General features: G+C 39.6%; 1 protein-coding gene across 1 annotated transcript in view; it reads right to left on the reverse strand.

Annotated features, from left to right (window-relative positions):
* Positions 1 to 20805, reverse strand: part of FREM2 (FRAS1 related extracellular matrix 2) — a 156377-nt gene that overhangs the window by 65737 nt on the left and 69835 nt on the right. Inside the window, exons 3-4 of the mRNA XM_021678306.1 lie at positions 15767 to 15913; positions 8966 to 9196 (exon numbers count right to left, since the gene is read on the reverse strand). Coding sequence (XP_021533981.1) covers positions 8966 to 9196; positions 15767 to 15913 — 378 coding nt within the window. The remainder of the gene's footprint in view (positions 1 to 8965; positions 9197 to 15766; positions 15914 to 20805) is intronic.

Here is a 20805-nt window from a genome sequence, read left to right on the forward strand (position 1 = left end):
ACCAAAGAAAAGCCATGTGAGCATATTAGCAAGAAGGCAGCAGACCACAAGCCTGAATCTGCCGGCACCTTGATCTTGGACTTCCAGCCTCCAGAACTATGAGAAATAAATGTTGCTTATACCACCCAGTGTGTTATATTTTGCTATAGCAGCCTGAGCTAAGACAGAGTTGATCATATATAATACTTATTCTATACTGATCTATACTGGCCAGCTTTTAAAAATAAGTTATTCGTAAAAGTCCCACGTATGGCATTGTAACTACATACCTTGAGTCCCTCCTACATGCTATGGTCCATGCAGGTTTGATTAAACAAGCCAGCACTGGTTGCTAGAGCCAGGAGCTTTGAAGTATGAATAAAGATGAAAGCTAGGTGTCCAGAGCTTGCCCTTAGCTCTGGAACCCACTCCTGCACTTGGTCTGACAGAGGGTGAAGAGGTCCAGCACCACGGTTAGGTCTTCTGCTGACCGAACTTCGGGCAGAAAAGGATGGTTTATGCATGAAACGGGAAAAGGAGAGAGGGAGAAAAGCTTCCCTGGTAGGTTTTTCTAGTTAACATCATTTTTCAACTTTACTTCATATGTATAGTAGAAGCTCACAAGCTGACTGCTTCAAGCAAGCACAGCTTTTTAAGTGTAAGACTCCCCAGAGTGGCATCCTTAAAAATTATTAGCTAATACTAAAAAAATATTATTACCTAGTACGTATGGGGTTCTTACTGTTTGTGAAGCCCTTATTCTAAACCCTTCACATGTATTGGCTGGTTTTATACTGGCAACAAAGCTTTCATGTAAGAACTATTATGCCTGTCATTTTACCTCCGAGGACATGAGGCACACAGAGGTTACAGAACCAGCGGGAAGGTTAGGCTGGTAGTGGCAATGCCAGTATTTGAACCCAAGAAGCCCGTCTTGAAGACCAAGCCCATGACCACTATGGTCTACTTCTAAAGGAAGAACATTCAGGGTAGCAGGCATCAGCACTCACACCAGAGACACACAGAAGGCTCAACCGAGATTATAAAAGACATAATTACTGCAAAAACAGAGCCGGCAGGGACCGCAGAGGCAGAACAAAGGAAGCTAAAAACAAGTATTTTGAGAATTCCTTTACAGATCCAACGTATTCATAGAATTCTATATATAAACTTATACATATAAAATTACAAAAGTATTACATAAGGCATAAAATCTGTATGATATTCATATTAATCAAGTTTAGAAGTATTATGTGTTACATGTACAAATACATAATAGGTTTATGAATATAATACCTGTATTATGTAATATAACAGCATATCATATGTCAGATCCCAATGAGCCCATTAAGTGGAAGCTACAGTAGCCTCTGAGAAGGGGTTCATTGAGAGGCAAAGCCAAGGTGGTTTTACAGAAATAGTAAACCCTCTGCTAAGTAAACAGAGACACACGCACAAAAATGACTTCAGGGTCGATCTTTCCAAACTTAACACTGGCTTTCCCACGGGGTAGTCCTACAAGGGACTTTTCCTTCTTTAAATCTCTCAGAATTCTTGACGATGAACATGTGTTACTTTTAGATTTTCGGATCAGTTTCATTATTCTGTATTTTGAAAGATAAAGCTGAATAAAGTGAGTGCATTCTTTATTAGTCAATGCAACTATACTGTAATGAGTGCTTTGGTCTGCAACTGCAGGTTTTATTTTTAGGTTTGACTGGGCTGTCACTTAGGCAAAAAAAAAAAGACTTCTGTTCTCAGAAATAAAGTAGTTGTAGTTACATTTGAAAGATAATGTTCATGCTGCCCTTTTCTCAATTATCCCGAACAGATTAAAAAAAAAACAAAACAGATTTTACTAAAAACATGACAGAACAAAATATCTTCTAAAAATCTTTGTTATAATGGAACAGAGAAAGAAAATGAGGTGCATGGAGAAAGGCACTGAGAGTGTTCATCTTCTTTGGAAAGTTTGGCACATTCAAAAACCAACCCCGAAGATATTCCGGGACCTCCTCGGGCTACCATGGTGCCCTTAGAGTGGTCAACAAGTGGTACTGAGTAGGGAGTCTGCCCCTGATGTGTTTAAACTTGGACAGCTCTCTTCATTTCCATGGTCTGTTTTTTTGTGCTCTGAAACAGACACAGTGATTAACATAGGCTACTTTCACAGGGACTCGAAAGACACACAAATGAGAATAATGAAAACATCTAAATCACATGATAATAAGTATCACACGTTCACATCATGATGCCATGAGATCCAAAAATCATCCTTTAGCACTATGCAGATGTCGGTAAGAGTGAATCTTTGGGTAATCTTTGTTCCTATCATTAAATGTTTTCATTTCGTGAAGGTAGAAACTTTCACACAGTTTTACACCACTAAAATGGTTTTATTTTGCACCACCTTTTTTCATATATACCTTTTGGTGCCAGAAATGTACAGATATGTGCTGTTATTTGAACAAGTATTTAGAATTGTCTGTCTCTCTTAAGACAATGACTTGTGCTTTACAGTAACAGAATTCAAAAAGACAAAAAGCTTTCCATTCTCAGAAAAAAATAAATAAATAAAAAGAAAAGGAAAAAAGCAAAAAAGCTTCCACACTCACCGAAATTGAATTTTTGCATGCTTGCTTTATCATTTTGGTGTGATAAGCTGCAGGGGACTACCATTTCACTAATTCTGGACCTTCAATTTTGGCACACTCATCTCACCGGCTAGCCAGTGATCCCCCTATGTCAACACTGACAATGGTACAAAATTTTAAAAGTAATAACTAGTGTTTGTGTTTCATGTAATAGCCTATGTCATCTGAATTCTACTGCATGAAATGGGTTTGGTTCACTCAGCACACAAAAGTCTTCCTTTTCTTTGTATCCAAGAAGATTATGGTTCTTGAGGTATAATTTCTACTTTCCTCTAGAATGGTATGTTTATTCTCTACTATGTATTATACAGAATTAACCTAATTTGATCATACAAAAAATGATTACAGAGATCAAATATTTAACTCACTAGGTACACGGTTGATTTTGATATCATAAAGGTATCAGAATGAGCCCCTTTCAATCAGAAGTTTGCAGACACTTCAAGTGTACATACTGAATAATTGCATAAAATACTTACAGGCTCTAGACATCTATATGCTAGGTATCCATACTCAAATACCTGTATTTGAGGTCATGTTCTCTTAATAAAGTATACATAAAACTCAATTTACCCCGGTTAGAAATTATTCAAGGTAAAAAAAGGAATGGGATCTTAATATAAAATAGGCTTTAGCTCTTACCTATTTTCCTCTTAACAGAAGTAAAAATGTTTAATATTAATTAATATCTATATACTACTAAGAGTGAGAAAAGATGGTGTTATGTCTGACAGTTAGGGAACCTAATATATAGGAAATTAAGAATCTTCTTCCAGGTTAGAGACTTCTCTGGGTGCTGATTGTTCCTTTATCACAGCACACAGAATTCTGTACTGTTAGCTGTAATCATTTCGTGGAAATGACCTAAAGATACACTTTCAGAGTTAGTGTGCCTTCCTCAGTGTAGCTCCCTCATCCCCAGCTCTCAGCAGAATTCTTGGCATATAGTGAATGTTCAGTAAACAGCTGCTGAACATAGATGCATTGTGCAAGAGCTGGAGTAGTCCTGATCATCTTCCTGGAACCCTTGTTTTGTTCACCTATATGAATATATTTTTTGGCTTGATATATAAAGGGAAAATTTAATAGAATAAGAAGAGAAGGAATCCCTTTATTCTTGGTTTTGTTTGTTTTTTTTCATATACAAGAATAGGTGAAACAATGTTGCCGTTGGCAAAGTGTGCCATTTAATTATGATTCTGGATATTACTTCTTTTTAGTCACGTGGAATGACAGAAGATTGTAAAACTCAGGGAAAAGAGAAGGGCTTCATAGGGGGAAAAAAATCTCTCTATATATTCAGACACTGGCTCTGGCACTTATTAGCAGAGAACTTTGGGGAAATAAATTCTTTGAGCCTCAGAGATCTCATTTGGAAACTGACATATAAATCACAGGTTTCGATGAGATATGATTGTGAAGCTCCTAACACAGTGTCGGGCTCATAGAGGATACTCAAATACAGTAGACCTTGCTATTATGATTACTCTCTTACCCTTGGCCTATGGAATAACCCTTTTGGACTTTTCTGGGTTGGGTTAGAAAAGAGGGCAGGAGGAGTAACAGTGACCTGAAATTTCCTCGAAGCCCTTCTTGTCTTCCGGCAATCTGCTGTCTGCTCTTGATTCAGTCCGGCCTAGCTGCAGAGGATCTTTCCACGAAAGCTAATTGTTGCCACTCAATGGGACCCTACAGAGGAGTGCCCATCCTCTCAGAGAAAGTGTTATTTTACCCATCTCTGCCAATACTAAAGACAACCAAATACAACAGCTTCCAAGTGGTCAATTTAGGCAGAGATTTAAGGTTGGCTCTATTTCTCAGGTTCCCCATCCAGAAAATGAGTTAAATCCTTCATGCACTTTAAAACCACTCCCAATTGGAATGTTCTACGTGCACTTGTAAAGGATGGAGATTGTGGAATCAAACTGAAACAAGGGAGGATAACAGTGATAGAGGACAAAGCAGTGAGGTAAAAATCATGACACCAAGAGTAGATTTTCCATGGGAGTGGAAAGGCCACAAGCAGCTGGGGCAAAGGCAGTATGACAAAGAGAGGTTAACAGCTCTGCTCAGCTGTCTGTATTCTTCCTATTCTAGTTTTCTTCTTTGTACCACAGATTTCAATGTGTGAGGAAACTGAATTTATTGATGTACCCAGTAAATGACTAAACCCATTTGCCTGGGAAGCTATTGATATCCACAGTCATGGCAGAATGGCGTGTCCTTCTTCTGTGCTCCCATTGAGCTTTGTTGAGTAGAAGGAAAAGCCCTTTTCAGTCCTCCATTTTCATGCAACAAACTATGTCTGTTCTCAACAAAATGTGGGCTTCTGAAGTCCCATCTGACAGTTGAACTGTGCCTGAGTGGCCCCTCTCTGCGTGGCAGGGAAGGTACCAGCATGACAGCGAGATCTGCATGTGGCCAGTAGGAGATTAGCTCCCTTCTATGCATGGCCACCCCAGGGGATCCAGGGATGAGGACTGGGGTACACTTGTTATCACTGGTGTCTGCCCTTTGAAGCAGGCTGCTTTCCTGCACAGAAGATGCACGAAGACATAGGAACTGGATCCACTCTTTAGAATAGAGTCAATCTATTCCCAGCCAGAAGGTCACAACATCGGGAGGCATGAGAGATATTACAGAACATCCATACGGGCGTTGCATAGTACCTCAGGTGAAACAAATAAGCACCTAAATGTACGTATTATCTTTGCAGTAGATGTAGATAGATACTCATGTATTGAATAAAACAAATAGTCATTTAAAATCTTTACTTTAATCACAACTATGTAACTTAAAAAATATAAATGGATAAAGTATTATGAGTATAATTATGAAAATGTGAGAATTTAGGATGTATGTATGTATACATTCATATATACGTGTGTGTGTGTGTGTGTGTGTGTGTAGAGTTTATGCTAGTAAGTTGTTTTGTCATAAACATGTGAAGAGTATTCTAAAATTTGTCAAATGTTGGGACACCTGGGTGGCTCAGTTGGTTAAGCCTCTGCCTTAGGCTCAGGTCATGATCCCAGGGTCCCGGGATGGAGCCCCGCATCGGGCTCCCTACTCCGTGGGGAGCCTGCTTCTCCCTCTGCCCTTCACCCACTCATGCTCTCTCTCTCACTCTCGCTCTCTCTCAAATAAATAAATAAAATCTTAAAAAATAAATAAATAAATAAAATTTGTCACATGTGAAATTGAGAGCATTCTACAAACAACAAGTAAAATGCTTAAAATGGTACATATGTCCACAACGTAGTGAAGTAAAAGACAGTGAGTGAAGGAACGTATATAATGTGTTAAGTACATTGTCTGCCAATTGTGTTTGATGAATTTCAATTATTATCATTAGCAGTAGCAGTTATGGATAAGTAAAGAACTGGGAAAAGTATGTATTTGCATGTGCTTATATAAACTAGCTAATAAGTAACGACCATTTCCAGACTAAAGTGAAGCAGAGTTGGATATGTCCTCTTCTTGGTCCCATAACACTGCACATACTTTGTTGTACTGCATCACATTCTATTGCGATCACTTACTCATAGGGCTCTCCTTCCCATTAGACCATATGAGCTTTGATAGAACTATATCCTATTATCTTTGCATCCCTAACACATAGTGCTATACCCAGCACAAGTATGAGCTGGATACACTTTTAATGCATGCAAAATAAAATCTCATATCATGTCCTAGAAGTAATATGCAGAGGGGGAGTTCACAGGCATAATGGTTCCTAGGGTTAGCCAATTTATATGTGAAGGGTTACAAGACCGTGTAGAAAGAAACAATTAACTTTGAAATGGTAGGGAAAGTGACCCTTTATGGGTGGGGAGAAGGATTCTTTAATCTCTTAAAATGAAATTTAACAATGTTATTTGTGATATTAGAAATAACATTCATATTGTGCTTTATGTTTTATAGAACTCTTTCATAAGAATGATGTAATATGAGAATCACTAATTTTTCTTATTTTGCACATTAGGAAACTAAATCTTAATAAAACTTGTTTGATTTGATTAAGGTCATAAAACTAGAAATGATGGAATTGGGAATCAAACTCAGATCTTGTAACTTCAAGACCAATGGTCTCCAACAAGATGTGGAATATATCAAGTATTATGGGACACTTATCAGTTATCCTAGGGATGATCATGGCCTAGAATGACTAGGGCTGAACTTCATCTAGAAAATTCCATAACAACTTAGATGACCATTACGTGAAATGAAATTATGGCAAAGTTGTGTGTGCGTGTGTGTTGTGTGCATGCATTTTTTTTTAGGATTTTATTTATTTATTTGGAAGAGTGAGTGAGAGAGAGAGCACAAGTAGGGGAAGGAGCAGAGGGAAAGGGAGAAACTTCCCGTGGAGCAGGGAGCCCGATGCGGGGCTGGATCCCAGGACCCCGGGATCATGACCTGAGCTGAAGGCAGTCGCTTAACCAATGAGCCACCCAGGCGCCCCTGTATTTTGTTTTTAATATTCCACTTATCAGACCTATTATGGGTATAGAGTGTTACTCTGAGCTTATAAATAGGAAGGCACTAATGAGTTTAAGTGTCTTTTTTTTTTAAGATTTATTTATTTATTTATTTGCAAAAGAGAGCGAAAGAGAGATTGGGAGGAGAGGCAGAGGGAGAGAATTTTCAAGCAGACTCCTGGCTGAGCTCAGAGCCAGACACGGGGCTTGATCTCAAGACCCATGAGATCACGACTGGAGCTGAAACCAAGAGAGTCTGATGCTCAACTGAATGTGCCACCCAGGCACCCCATGATTTTTAGTGTCTTAATTCTTAAGGTAAATTATGGCAATTATACCAATTGGCAAATAAAATATCAAGAAATGGCTTCCGGGGTCCCTGGCTGACTCAATTGGTAGAGCATGTGACTCTTCATTTCAGGGTCATGAGTTCAAGCACCACATTGGGCCTAGAACTAGAAAAAGGGAAGAAGGGAAGGGAAGGGAGGGAAGGGAAAGGAAGGGAAGGGAAGGGAGGGGAGGGGAGGGGAGGAAAGGAAGAAGGGAAGGAAGGAAGGAAGGAAGAAAGAAAAAGAAAGAAAGAAAGAAAGAAAGAAAGAAAGAAAGAGAAAGAGAAAGAAATGGCTTCAAACAAACTCTAACTGATGGGCCAGTTTATATGTATTAAAGTTGCCACAGCCTTGTTCAAAAGAGAGCTTTGTTATGCTAGCACTTACCCAAAACTCAGGTCTAGAAGAAAATTTAATTATTTATGCCTAGATAGTGCCGATAAAACTAAATGTAATTAAATGCCACTGTTCTTTAAAAGAATTATAAACATAATTGAACTCCATATTTAACTAAAGGAGAGATGTTAGTTAAACAAACACACCCAGAGCCCTGGTTCTCTTACGTGTTCTCTCTAATTATGTTCAGTCTTGTAACCCAGAGATTTCCACATGTCTCCATTTCATGTACTCAGTAGATTGTATCTTCACAGAAAATTTAAGAGTTTTCTGACTGACAAAATAAAGTAGGCTGGCAGTTGAAAAGAAAGTCACGTCTGGCTTCTGACAGGATTTCAGCATTAGAAGAGTCTCTCCCACCTTTGTATAAATGCCAGCCCTCAAAAAGCCATTCAACCTTTCTTTCTTTCTTTCTCTCTTTTTTTTTTTCCCCTGACTGCACTGAGACAAGCCAGCACTGTAAAAGTATGGCAGGGGGAGGGAATGGGTCAAATTACACACAATAGCAGTGAGACTCACTTTTACCAACATCAGCCAAAGGTGTGCACTAACAACAAAGCATCACCTAATAGGAGTTAAGAGCAATGATTCAAGACACGAGTCACTGAAGAGCGAGGTTAGGTTGGGTGGGTTTTATGTAATGAATGTGGAAGCACATGGGCCAAATGAAAATTTTTGGCTCATAAATATATGCAGGAAACTTGAACAATGAAGTGTACCATGGGGAGCAAATTAATCCAAAAATGGCCTAATTCTTAAACTATTTGTGTAAAGAAATTTTATAAAGACACTTAAAAGACTTTAAGAAATAATGAATTAATTCAAGAAAAAGGAGATGAACAATATTGTTTCTAAAGGATGGAATTATAATAAGAGAAGGAACATGTTGATAATCATATGTGCATTTGTAATTCATTTACTTGGAACAACAGAGCTTCCCTTATTAATGAATTTATTAGTTTTTGGTTTCCCTCTCCCATCAGCATATCTGAGAATACTGAACCATGAGTCTAGAACATTCCCCCCATAGAAAGTCCAAAAATTGAATGTAAAACTTCCTTTATAAGGTATTTTGTCATTAAAAACCCAATAGCAACAATATAAACAAGTTGATGATAGCTCTTACCATCTCCTGGGTCAACAATCTCCACCATGGTCACTGCAGGGAATTCCAGAGCAGCCAGCACGGGCTCTGAGAGAACCACCTGGAAGGTCTCCGACTGTTCATGCTCCCCATCACTCATGATCCGCACTCTCCAGGTGGCCCTGGTCTGGCCTGGGTTGAACTGCACTTGTTTCTGTGCTTTGCCCTTGAAGTCTTTGTCTTTTTCTGCAGTCCCATCTCTTGTGCCAATACCTTTACAAAAACATGGTATCATTTTCTTAGTTTCATTTTCAATTGGATTATTAAGGTTTTTCTTGTTGTTAACTTTTTGTGTGTTACTTAATCCTGCGTGTTACTAGATCCAGGTTTGATTGCATGAAATGGACGGTTGGGTATGGTCCCACAGTGAAAGTGTTCTCCTGCAGGTGTTGGTTGGTTCATGATTCTGTTCTATTCTGACCTCATGATGGTTTTCCTGTATATTCCTTGAGCTATGTTTGTGTTAGATGGAACCTCTTATAAAGCAAGACCCAGTAAATTGATATTCATGTTGTGAATATTTTTACTCCTACAAATTCATTCAGCCTAAAAACTCTTCACATTTGCTTTTGCATGTATTATATTGCACATGTTATATGATAAAAACATAAAAAAGTTCTCTAACTAGAAAATATAAATCAAAAAGAAACTTGTGAGTCAAGAATTCTTCGATAATCAAAGTTGTAAATGGTCAAGCATAATAAAGAATTACAATATTCTCTACACATTTACTAGAATGAGGACGCTTAAAAGAATCTAATTCAGTGATTGTCAACATGACCACATCCAGGTTTTTTCTGGGGGAACACTTCAGAATTCCATGAAACCATGTGAACAGAACTGGAGAGCTAAATACATAAGGTTGTTATGAGCAGTATGTTTGGCTTACTCTGATGGTTCACTCAAGGTCAACTGCAGTGAGCTGAGGAGGTTGAAGGATCTCGGAGTCTTTCACTACATTACAAGAGGATCTTTACCATTACTATACCGTGTACTCAAATCATAGATTATCTATAGTCAGTCAACAAATCCAATGTCATAGAAAAATTGTAAAATTGCAGTGCTTGTACTAGTATATATCCTTAAACTGAATCAGAACCTCTTAGGGAGTCGAGCTAATAGAATAATTTTCAAATATATTTCTTTAAACATTGGCATTTTGAGAGAACTTGTTAGGAAAGACAGACTTAAAAAGGGAAAAATAAAATCTTGTGACTATTAGAATTAAAAGTCTGAAAAATAAAGTCTTTGTAACATTTCTTATTTAATTGAAACAATTGTCTTCTTCTTAGAGAGTGGTGCTCATGCAAGATTAATGTGACTATTTCTTCATCTGAATACGTTACTGTTAGCCTCATCTTAAAATGAAGATGAAAATAGGTATTTCATTAAAATATTTTTGTTTTATAGATCTCAGAAAAAAATATAAATATTGCATTTTTTTTCAATAGTGGGTGAAACATCTATTTAATGTCAGGAGGAAAAAGGGCACAGAACTAGGAATCCCAGTACTACATATTTTGTTGAACGCTGCAGACTTCCTGTTAGCTCTCTGGTTCCTAGTGCACACAGACAGGTTGTCAACACCTCTTGGGTCCACCATGATTCACTGCCAAGGTGATGATGAAAGGAATCATTCTCTCTGAGGTTCCAGCACACATGCTGCTCATTGACCCATCTATCCCCAGTGGCATGGGCCAGCAAAGAATCTATTATTTGGTCTCTGATAACTACTGCCCACTTTTCTGTTTTGCTTTGTATCACCAACAATGCATTATTTTCCTGGACATTCAAAAGGCAGTTAAAAACAAAAAAAGGAATGAGTATAATACAAAGAATGTCCACTAGTTCCAACTAGTCATCCTTACTAAGTGATAATCAAGTTATCCAACCTAATAAAACATATATTGTAATACTAAATTTCATTGTTGCTGCTAAAAACACATATAATTTTTGGGGTGGATTTTATAAAATATTCCCAATTGAATGTTGGATGTAAATTATAAATAGGCAGTATTGTTGATTCGCCAAGCAAAGAGGAATGGCCTTCTATTTTTTTTTTTTAAGATTTTATTTATTTAGGGACACCTAGGTGGCTCTGTCAGTTAAGCATCTGCTTTTGGCTCAGGTCATGATCCCAGGGTCCTTGAATTGAGCCTCGCATAGGACTCCTTGCTCAGCAGGGAGCCTGCTTCTCCCTCTGCCTGCCACTCCCCCAGCTTGTGCTCTCTCTCTCCCTCGCTCTCTCTCTGACGGAAAAAAAAAAAAAAAAACCAAACCTTAAAAAAAGATTTTATGTATTTATTTGAGAGGGGAAAGAGAGAGAGAAAGAGAATGAGCACAGGAAGAGGGGCAAAGGGACAAGCAAACTCCCCGCTGAGCAGGGAGCCCAATGCGGGGCTCAATCCCAAGACCCCGGGATCATGATCTGAGCTGAAGGCAGAAGGCTTAATCAACTGAAAAACTGTGTTTTGTGTTGTCTGTGTCTTTTGTACTTTTGCATTTATTCTCTTTTCTCAAGGCACAAGCTATTTCTTTTCTTTTTTTCTTTTTTTAAGATGTTATTTTTTTAAGTAATCCCTACACCCAATATGGGGCTCAAACTCACAAACCCAAGATCAAGAGTCACATGCTCTTCCAACTGAGCCATCCAGGCGTCCCTTTATTTTGTGGAAAAAAAAAAATTGTGGTCTTAAACTGTTGATATGCTTCTCAAACATGAGATAAAACTAAGAAGGACAGGTTATATTTTTAGAGAGTAAAATAAGACTTAGATGAAATACTAAACTTGCTTTGGATCAAAAATAAAGATTTCTTTTTTATAATTAACACACAGTACCTATTCTGAGTGTAGTGCTAATCTATCTTGTTACTTAACAGTGTGATCCATGGATCAGCAGCATAAGCAACATCTGAGAGCTTGTTAGAAATGCAGAATTTCAGGCTCTACTCCAGACCCCCTGAATCAGAATCAACATTTTAGCAAGGTCCAGGTAAATCTTATGTGCATTAAAATCTGAGGGTAGATAGATAGACACTACTTTATATCTCCATAGGGCCCTTTATATAGATGCCCATTTTAATAAAGAATGAAGAAATGGCCTATAGACTGTGAAGAACACAGATTAGTCCACATTTTATTCTAATGTGGTAGATGAGACAGTCAAGTACACACAATGCTCAAAAAATGCTCTTACTTGGAGATACAGATATTCAGCTGGTAAACCACATATATTATAAATAACATGATTAGATTGGGCAAAAAGAATTCTGGAAATCAAAAAGCTTACAAATTGGGCTTAAATATATGCTTTTATTTTTTCAAAGAGAATTCATTATTAAACAAAACATATTACTTCGATTTACTAAGCGAAACCACAATTGCATCTTTTCCTCTGGCATAAAAAAATGGCATGGAGGTCAAGCAAGGTACTTTTGGAATGAGAGAGCAGATTCCATACCCTACCTCGACCACATAGCAGCAATGGGATCATAGGCAGGTTATGCACTTCCTCAGTTGTGGAGGATTTAAGAAGCAGCAGGTGTGATAGTTCAGAAAGTTAGCCCTGGGGCCAAATCTCGGCTCTGCCCCTTAGTAGCTTTGGGCATACAACTTTTCTGTTTCTTTACCTGAATAATGGGGGTTATCATGAGACTCCTTTTATGGGGTTGACTATGTAAGGTATTGGGCACTAGGGCTGGCACATCATAAGAACTCAATAAAATTTTAGCTATTATTGCCCGCTCATAGTCCATTATGTAACACAGTGTCTGGCACTCAGTAAGCACTCTAGAAAATTAGGTTGAGTTAGAGAGTGAAGTAAGTTGTAAGGAGTAAAAGACAAAGGTGAAGTACCTAATGTGCTTAATGAAGTATCTTTTATTTAGTAAAGCTCGATAACCAGTAGCAATAAGATCTTTGAAATTCAAATACCTTTATAAAATGCACAGGCATATTTAATTTATTAATGGGTTATACTGGTTATAAAATGAATCATCATCTCCGAGAAAACACCTATATAGATTTCATGTAATTCATGATTTACTAACTGTGCTCCTGAACGTAAGTGATAGGCTGCCTTTAGATATCATGCAAACGATCTAATTCTAAAAGTTCGTTAAGTGAAAGTGGAGGTTTTAGGAAACAGGAACATGAAACATTCATTGTAGAACTTCTTGGAGGCTACCCTCCTCTTTAATCTGACTTCCATTCTCTGTCCCAGCTTGAATGCTATTGACATCTTCAGTGATTGATGGGTGTGGGCCACACAGGCAAGTCTTGCCAACTTCCTATCTCCCCAGGTTACTAAGTAACATGTGAGGTTAACCAAGTAGAGCTAAAGAAGGTTTGCAGAATGGCTGGTGCTCATCTCAACACAGAGGAAATAACAGTTCGTGGAAAAAATAACGTCAGGAGAAAAAAAGGGCTCTTGTTTGACGTTTTAGGATTCCGCTTTAAAAAAGAAAATGAAGGTGGGGCGCCTGGGTGGCTCAGTTGTTAAGGGTCTGCCTTTGGCTCAGGTCATGATCCCAGGGTCCTGGGATCAAGCCCGGCGTTGGGCTCCCTGCTCAATGGGAAGCCTGCTTCTCCCTCTCCCATTCCCCCTGCTTGTGTTCCCTCTCTCTCTCTCTCGCTCTCGCTGTCTCTCTCTGTCAAATAAAGAAATAAAATCTTCAAAAAAAAAATGAAGAGAAGAATGTGGAAAGATGGTTTTTTTTTTTAAAGATTTTATTTCTTTATTTGAGAGAGAGAGAATGAGAGAGAGCACATGAGAAGGGGGAGGGTCAGAGGGAGAAGCAGACTCCCTGCCAAGCAGGGAGCCCGATGCGGGACTCGATCCCGGGACTCCAGGATCATGACCTGAGCCGAAGGCAGTCGCTTAACCAACTGAGCCACCTAGGTGCCCAGGAAAGATGGTTTTAAAAGTATCTTTCCACTAGTAACTTTCCCATGACTTTCAGTAGACTCTGTGTAAGTGAGTAAACTGAACATACCCACCAGGAATTCAGGCAAAATGCAAAGAGATGAAGGCATCCTTAAGAATTGCTAAGGTTCTCTGTTTTTTCATTATTATTTTCCCCATATTTTCAAGCACAAAGAACACTGAAGGCTCATCACTCACGGACAATAAGTAAAACAGGATCAGATTCCTGATCTGCAGAGCACGTGTATGTGTGCAGACAAAACATGCTTCTAAAGAGAGAGCAGTTAAGAGCGTTCACAGTGCTTTTGAGGGTTTGACACAGAGAGTGGAAATGACAGCTGAGAAGAGGTACATGTGAATAAAGATGGAAGCAGAGCTGTCCTGACTGCAGGAGGTCTGCAGGTGGACCAGGGCCCCTTGAGCAAAGTAACCTTAAGGGATCAAGCAGAGCATAGTGTGAAAATCTCTCCTCTACAGTTAACAAACCAAAAGCACTTTAAAAATAAGGCGGGGGGGGGGGGCGCCTGGGTGGCTCAGTTGGTTAAGCGACTGCCTTCGGCTCAGGTCATGATCCTGGAGTCCCGGGATCGAGTCCCGCATCGGGCTCCCTGCTCAGCAGGGAGTCTGCTTCTCCCTCTGACCCTGCCCCTCTCATGCTCTCTCTCTATCTCATTCTCTCTCTCAAATAAATAAAATCTTTAAAAAATAAATAAATAAATAAAAATAAGGGGTAATTAATATCCGGCATCCAAAAGTCAGAGGGAACAAGGTCAGGGGTGGGGATTGTGGCTGTGGCTGAAGTAGGGGGTATGCTATGTGTGTGTACGTGGGTGAATAGGGATCTACTCTTTAAGGCTTTTGAATTTCACGGACCAGTAAAATTTCAAGTAATTGTTTTCCAGACTAACACAGGATTGCCCAGTTTTAATTTTTTTATTGCCAACATTTTCCTAGATTCCTACCTTAACTGCACTCTCAGTCAACGAAAGCTCCTTTACCTCAAGAAAATTCTATCAGCCTAGATGTCTATAAAACATATGGTACCAAAAATAATATATTGCTTGGGGTGCTATCATTTTTCATCAATATGCCAATTTTTTTGTGCCGACAGTATTACTGCTTAAAATTACCAGTATACCTACTTTTCTCTATTTTGTGCCTGCATGAAATTGAATGTGAAAACTTGAATTGGGCTTGTAAAAAAGGCTTTATTCTTTGCTTTTGACTCTCCGTTTTATTTAAAAGGGTAAAGCAGCAGAAAATGACTAGTATTTAATATCTTACTGTTGGTTCTGAAGAAAAGTCACAATGTACATCTTTTATGTAGTGCTTTTATGTAAACTTTTCCTTACCTAGCAAAGCACTCCAGTGCAACAAATAGTAAATTACACCTCAACGCCTAATAGGTTACTGAATGGTTTTTCACTTACTTATTAAAGTGGCCCTCATATAGGTTTTATACTGACATTTCTGCAGATTTTTATCTTATAGTTAAATTACAGATTTGCCTAAGCCTCTTCTAAGGGCTAGTGACATTTACAGTTTTTTAACTTATGAGCGATTACTGCCATTTTTGTAAGGTTATTTACATCAGAGAAAGATCTTATGTAGGTAGAAGGTTTGGAGAGGTATGTTAATTGGTTACACATTTCTTATTTTTGCAGCCTTTTGTCTATGATTTAGCCTTGACATGAAACTCTTGGCATATTTCTTTAGCAGTTAAAGAACCTTTAAATGTCAACATCTCCCTAAACTTTAAAACTAGAGCAGTAAAAGGAACATATTTTAATCATTGTAAAATTATGAACTTTTACTTAAAAAAAGGGGATTTTTGGACAGAAGTGCAAATTAAACTTACTTATAAATGAAGTCTCTCCCAAGTAACCTCTACGTTTAAGAACGACATCTAGAAATTTGGAGTCCTCATTGATCAGGTAATAGTCCTTTTCAAAGGAGATCCATGCCCAATTCAGACGAAAATGCTGCTTGGTTAATTTGTTTCCACCTGGAAAACAAAAATTTAAAGCCCAAATCAGTGCTTTCTTGAATGAATGACCTTAAAAATTCCACGGATGACTTTACTGATGCAACATTAAGAATCACTATAGTTACTTGGTTTGACACGCAACTCCAGAATACATACCTGGAGATACAGCTTACTGTTCAGCGATTGTCATACAAAAATACAACAGCTGACATAATCCTTCACAAAATCCCTTGATGTTTAGAAGGCAAAGTGGGTAACGGGGAAGGAGCACACAACTACCAGAAGCGATTTCCTTTAAACACAATCAAGTATCCGAGTTGCAGGATGACCTATTTTCCACAAGGTGCCGCCGGAGAGCAAGTTTTTCTATTAAGGCTGCAAGGCTCATTTGTGATGTTAAAAACACACAACTTCACCAATACCTTTTTCTGGTTCACCGAGCAACTGGGGGGAAGGCTTTAATTATAACCACTTAAGAAAAAACAAATATCCCTTCTCCGCCTCCCTTCCTCACTATACTCCACTCCATTCCGTAGAGCAAACAGCTCTTTTCATTGATTCCATTCTCCTCTCAAGATAAGGCTCTCTCCTCCCACCTCCCCACCAAAATGGAGCTGGCTGCCTATCAGGAGAAACCGAGCTGTGTGTGATCTCTCTAATGTGAAAGCTGTGAGGCTAGGAAAATGAAAGGAGAAATGGTTATCAGCTGATCACTCTGCAGTATCCCTCCACTTCCCTTTGATCTACACCAATTATTTCAGAGTAAAGTGAGGTTTATAAACAAAGGCACTGGTAATTTCTTTTAAGTCTTTCTGGAAAAGGGTGGGAAAAAGCCCAAATAACAAACACAGCTAGAGGCACCATTTTAATTCTAGTTTCTTCTCTTCTGAGTTCACATAGAGAGAGCTACCCTAGAGAAAAAGAAATGAGACAGGAAAACATCAAAACATCAGAACTTTAATGGACTGAGGGCAAAAAAAAAAAAATAAATAAAATCTGCGCAAGGGGAAACACAGTGAGTGAACAAGCCCATGAAAGAATGTTCATCTTGGCTAGAAATTTTTGAAAATAAAAGTCACAGCGACTTTGAGTTCTCAAATGAGAAGTACCAAGGATGAATGAGAACACCCAGTGCAGCAGAATTACGTAGGGAAATTGGTTTTCTTGTTTATTGTTGTTTGAATTGTAAATTAGCACAAGCCTTTTAGGCAGCTACATGGCAAGAGACAAAAAGATGTTCTCACCATTTGATCCTGTAAGTCCTTCTGTGGAAGGAATAATTACAAAATATATTTGTAAGGAATTCTTTGTTGCAATATTTTCTTTAATAGGCTCCCAAACCCAAAAAGTTTTTGGGTTTTTGTGGTACATCAAATCAATAAAATATTATCCAGTCATTAAACAATAAATGTGAAAATTTTGTTGGAATCCTTATTAAAACACTTCAAGTCACAGAAACAAATGGTACTGGTGCCATGAATGGAGTAGTTTGTAAAATGAGGCATTACAAATGTGGCGCTCCTCGGTGTGTTAAATCGACAGGATTAGGGACCGTCCCATTTTTAGTTCATTTTTTATTTTATTTTATTTTTTATTTTTATTTTTTTAAAGATTTTATTTATTTATTTGAGAGAGAGAATGAGAGACAGCACGAGAGGGGAGAGGGTCAGAGGGAGAAGCAGACTCCTCGCTGAGCAAGGAGCCCGGTGCGGGACTCGATCCCGGGACTCCAGGATCATGACCTGAGCCGAAGGCAGTCGCTTAACCAACTGAGCCACCCAGGCGCCCTTTAGTTCATTTTTTAGATAGAAAACATAAACGGGTGGAAAGCAGGAAGTTCACGCCACATTTTGGCCTTCGGAATTTTTTATGCCCACCATCTCCTCGACACCGGGTGCTGTTGTGGAGAGGAGAGGCCATGGCGGCGGGTCGCCTCAGCCCTTAAGTGCAAGGCCTACTTTATTTCCCATCTGCTGTCTGACTTGGAGCAAGTTTCTTCCCTAGACCTCTGTTTCCTCATCTGGAGAGCCAAAGGACGGTGATATTAATTAATGCCTGCATCCGGAGTGCGAATCAAGTGAGATAAGCCATGTGGGCACGCAGGACAGTGCGGCACGTCGATGGCAGCGTCCCGCAAACGTCAGCTCCTCAGCTCGCTCGCTCCCGCAGCACTGTCCATGCTCAAATCCAGCCCACGTGCCCAGACTCCCGGAGATCCGCCTGAAAGCCGCCTGCACTTGGCTTGCCTGGTCTGCGCGCAGCTGCTGCGCGCATCAGGGCAGGCCATCCTTGAGATTTCCAGTGTCATCTTGACCTACCCTGTCTTGTCCCCGTTGCTCTTTGCTCACTCCCCGATCCTGCCAAGAGCCTGCTGCTCCATGGATCTGCTAGCCTCACCCACTCCTCCCGTCACCTCTGTCGCCTGGCCTAAAATGACAGCGTGTCATTCTTCTGCTCACATCTCCCACTCCTCACGGGCTCCCTCTACCACCTCCCTCATGAAGCCTCCTGAGCGGACTCCAGCCCTCTCCTCTGGGTGTGATTCTGCCCCTGCTCACTTACTCATTACTTTGCAGTTTTGCACATTAGTGGATATCCTCTCCTACTGCTTAATTGTACAGATTTACTAATTGTACTAAATTGTACTAATTTTTTTTAAAAGATTTTATTTATTTATTTGATAGAGAGAGACACAGCAAGAGAGGAAACACAAGCAGGGGGAGTGGGAGAGGGAGAAGCAGGCTTCCCGCGGAGCGGGGAGCCCGATGCGGGGCTCGATCCCAGGACCCTGGGATCATGACCTGAGCCGAAGGCAGACGCTTAACGACTGAGCCACCCAGGCGCCCTAAATTTTACTAATTTTTGTTAGAGATTGAGAGTGGCCGTTCATTCTTTTACTAATGCCAACACTTCGTTTTACTGCCTTTAAAAATACCTTTTAAATTACTGTGTTTATGTCCTACTCCTTGGAACATTTCTTCCAGAAAGTAATAGACAAGAAAGACTAGAATGACATTTAATCAGTGGAATTAACACATGAGACGTTTCTAATTTCTCAACTAATTATTACATGAAAACATTTTTTTTTAAAGATTTTATTTATTTATTTGACAGAGAGAGAGCGAGAGCAGGAACACAAGCAGGGGGAGTGGGAGAGGGAGAAGCAGGCTTCCTGCCGAGCAAGGAGCCCGATGTGGGACTCGATCCCAGGACCCTGGGATCACGACCTGAGCCGAAGGCAGACGCTTAACGACTGAGCCACCCAGGCGCCCTACATGAAAACATTTTTATGCCACACTTCTCTCTCATTTAGGCTGTGGCTCCATCAAGTCCCAGATGTTTCTTCAGACTTCTTGTCATGCTAGGCCGAGCCATTCCTTCTCCATCCTAACATCTCCAGCCTCACAGCCCGACGCTGCTATAGCGGAACATCCAGTCACCCCAACTTCTCAGCGTTTTCCGAATAGGGTCTGGGCTCTTGCGTGCGCTAGGTCTTCCGCCCCGAATGCCTTTAGCTTTTCTGCTGCTAGGTTAGCATGCTGTGTGTACTTCTCCACTCAGAGTAATTGTAATTCTTTTTTTTTTTTAAGATTTTATTTATTTATTTAAGAGAGAACAAGAGCAAGAGAGAGCTTGAGCAGGGGGAGGGGCAGAGGGAGAAGCAGATTCTCTGCTGAGCAGGGAGCCCCATGCCATGCTTGATCCCAGCACTCTGGGATCACAACCTGAGCCCTGAGCTGATGGCAGATGCTTAACCGACTGAGCCACCCAGGTGCCCAGGAATTGTAATTCTTTATCCACATGCCTATGTGTGCTTCATCTAACTGCCTGAGCTCCTCAGGACAGGCATGGTCAAATTCATCCTACTCTCCAAGTCCAAAGTAATGTCTGCTACACAAGGAGGACTGAAGAAACCTATGTAGTAAGTATGATTTTTAGGAGCCGAGTGGCTACTTTGTGACTCCTGCTTGTTTCATTCCTTTTTTTGTAACAGTTTTCAGCTTACACAAAGCCCATACTTCAGTTTTGACCTGAGACTAATAATGCCTGACCTCTTTAGTAACTCTTGTGCCCAACAAATGAATTTTAGTTGATAGTTCTGAATACTTTGTTATCTTTTTCCCTTATATCCAAAAAGAGATCACTAAGCACACAGTTTCTCTCTTTCTCTAAATTTTGATGCTTTTTAGGTCATTGTCAGATCTGACTCTATCCTTTCCTTGAATATTCCGGAAAATATCACACCTCTAAATATTACATGTTTTAGGAATATGGAGTCAATGAGGCTTTCCCTTGACATTCTATATAAAACAGCCCCATTGTAAACTGCAGCAGGCTCTAGGCCCTTTCTTCGGATTCATTTTTCTCCACAGGGCTTTCTATAACCTCATACCCTATATACTAGGTTTACTTTTTTGTCTCTTCACTTTGTCTCCCCCTTTTGCAACTCATGATCCAGGAGGGCAGGGAGTTCATTTTGCTTAACTGTTATAGAAATGCCTCCTCAATGAATTAGACACTCTACCATCTCTGTTGAAGGAAATTCAGTAGTGCTTCATTTCTCAGGCAATATAAATGTCCTACATAATTGTAACATAACTCTCTGGATACTGGGTCTTTCGCTTGAAAAAAAAAAAGTAATTGTTTTTAATAATACCCTTTCTAAAACGTCCTGCATACTTCTATTCTTAAGCACTATGTGAAGGTTTTAAGTGATTACCTATGAATGTAAATCACTGGGATTTGTGTTTATCTAAATGACACCTGCAGGGGTTATTGATGACTCCAGGCCTGTTTAACCCTTCCCTTCCATTAAGAAGTAGCTTGGATGGTCTTAGGAAGAGCTAACTTCATCTCTACTTACAAATGTATAAAACATTTTTGGGTTGGTGCTTATATTCTAGAAGGAT

The sequence above is a fragment of the Neomonachus schauinslandi genome, chromosome 3, assembly GCF_002201575.2.
Source record: "Neomonachus schauinslandi chromosome 3, ASM220157v2, whole genome shotgun sequence".
Taxonomy (NCBI): Eukaryota; Metazoa; Chordata; class Mammalia; order Carnivora; family Phocidae; genus Neomonachus; species Neomonachus schauinslandi.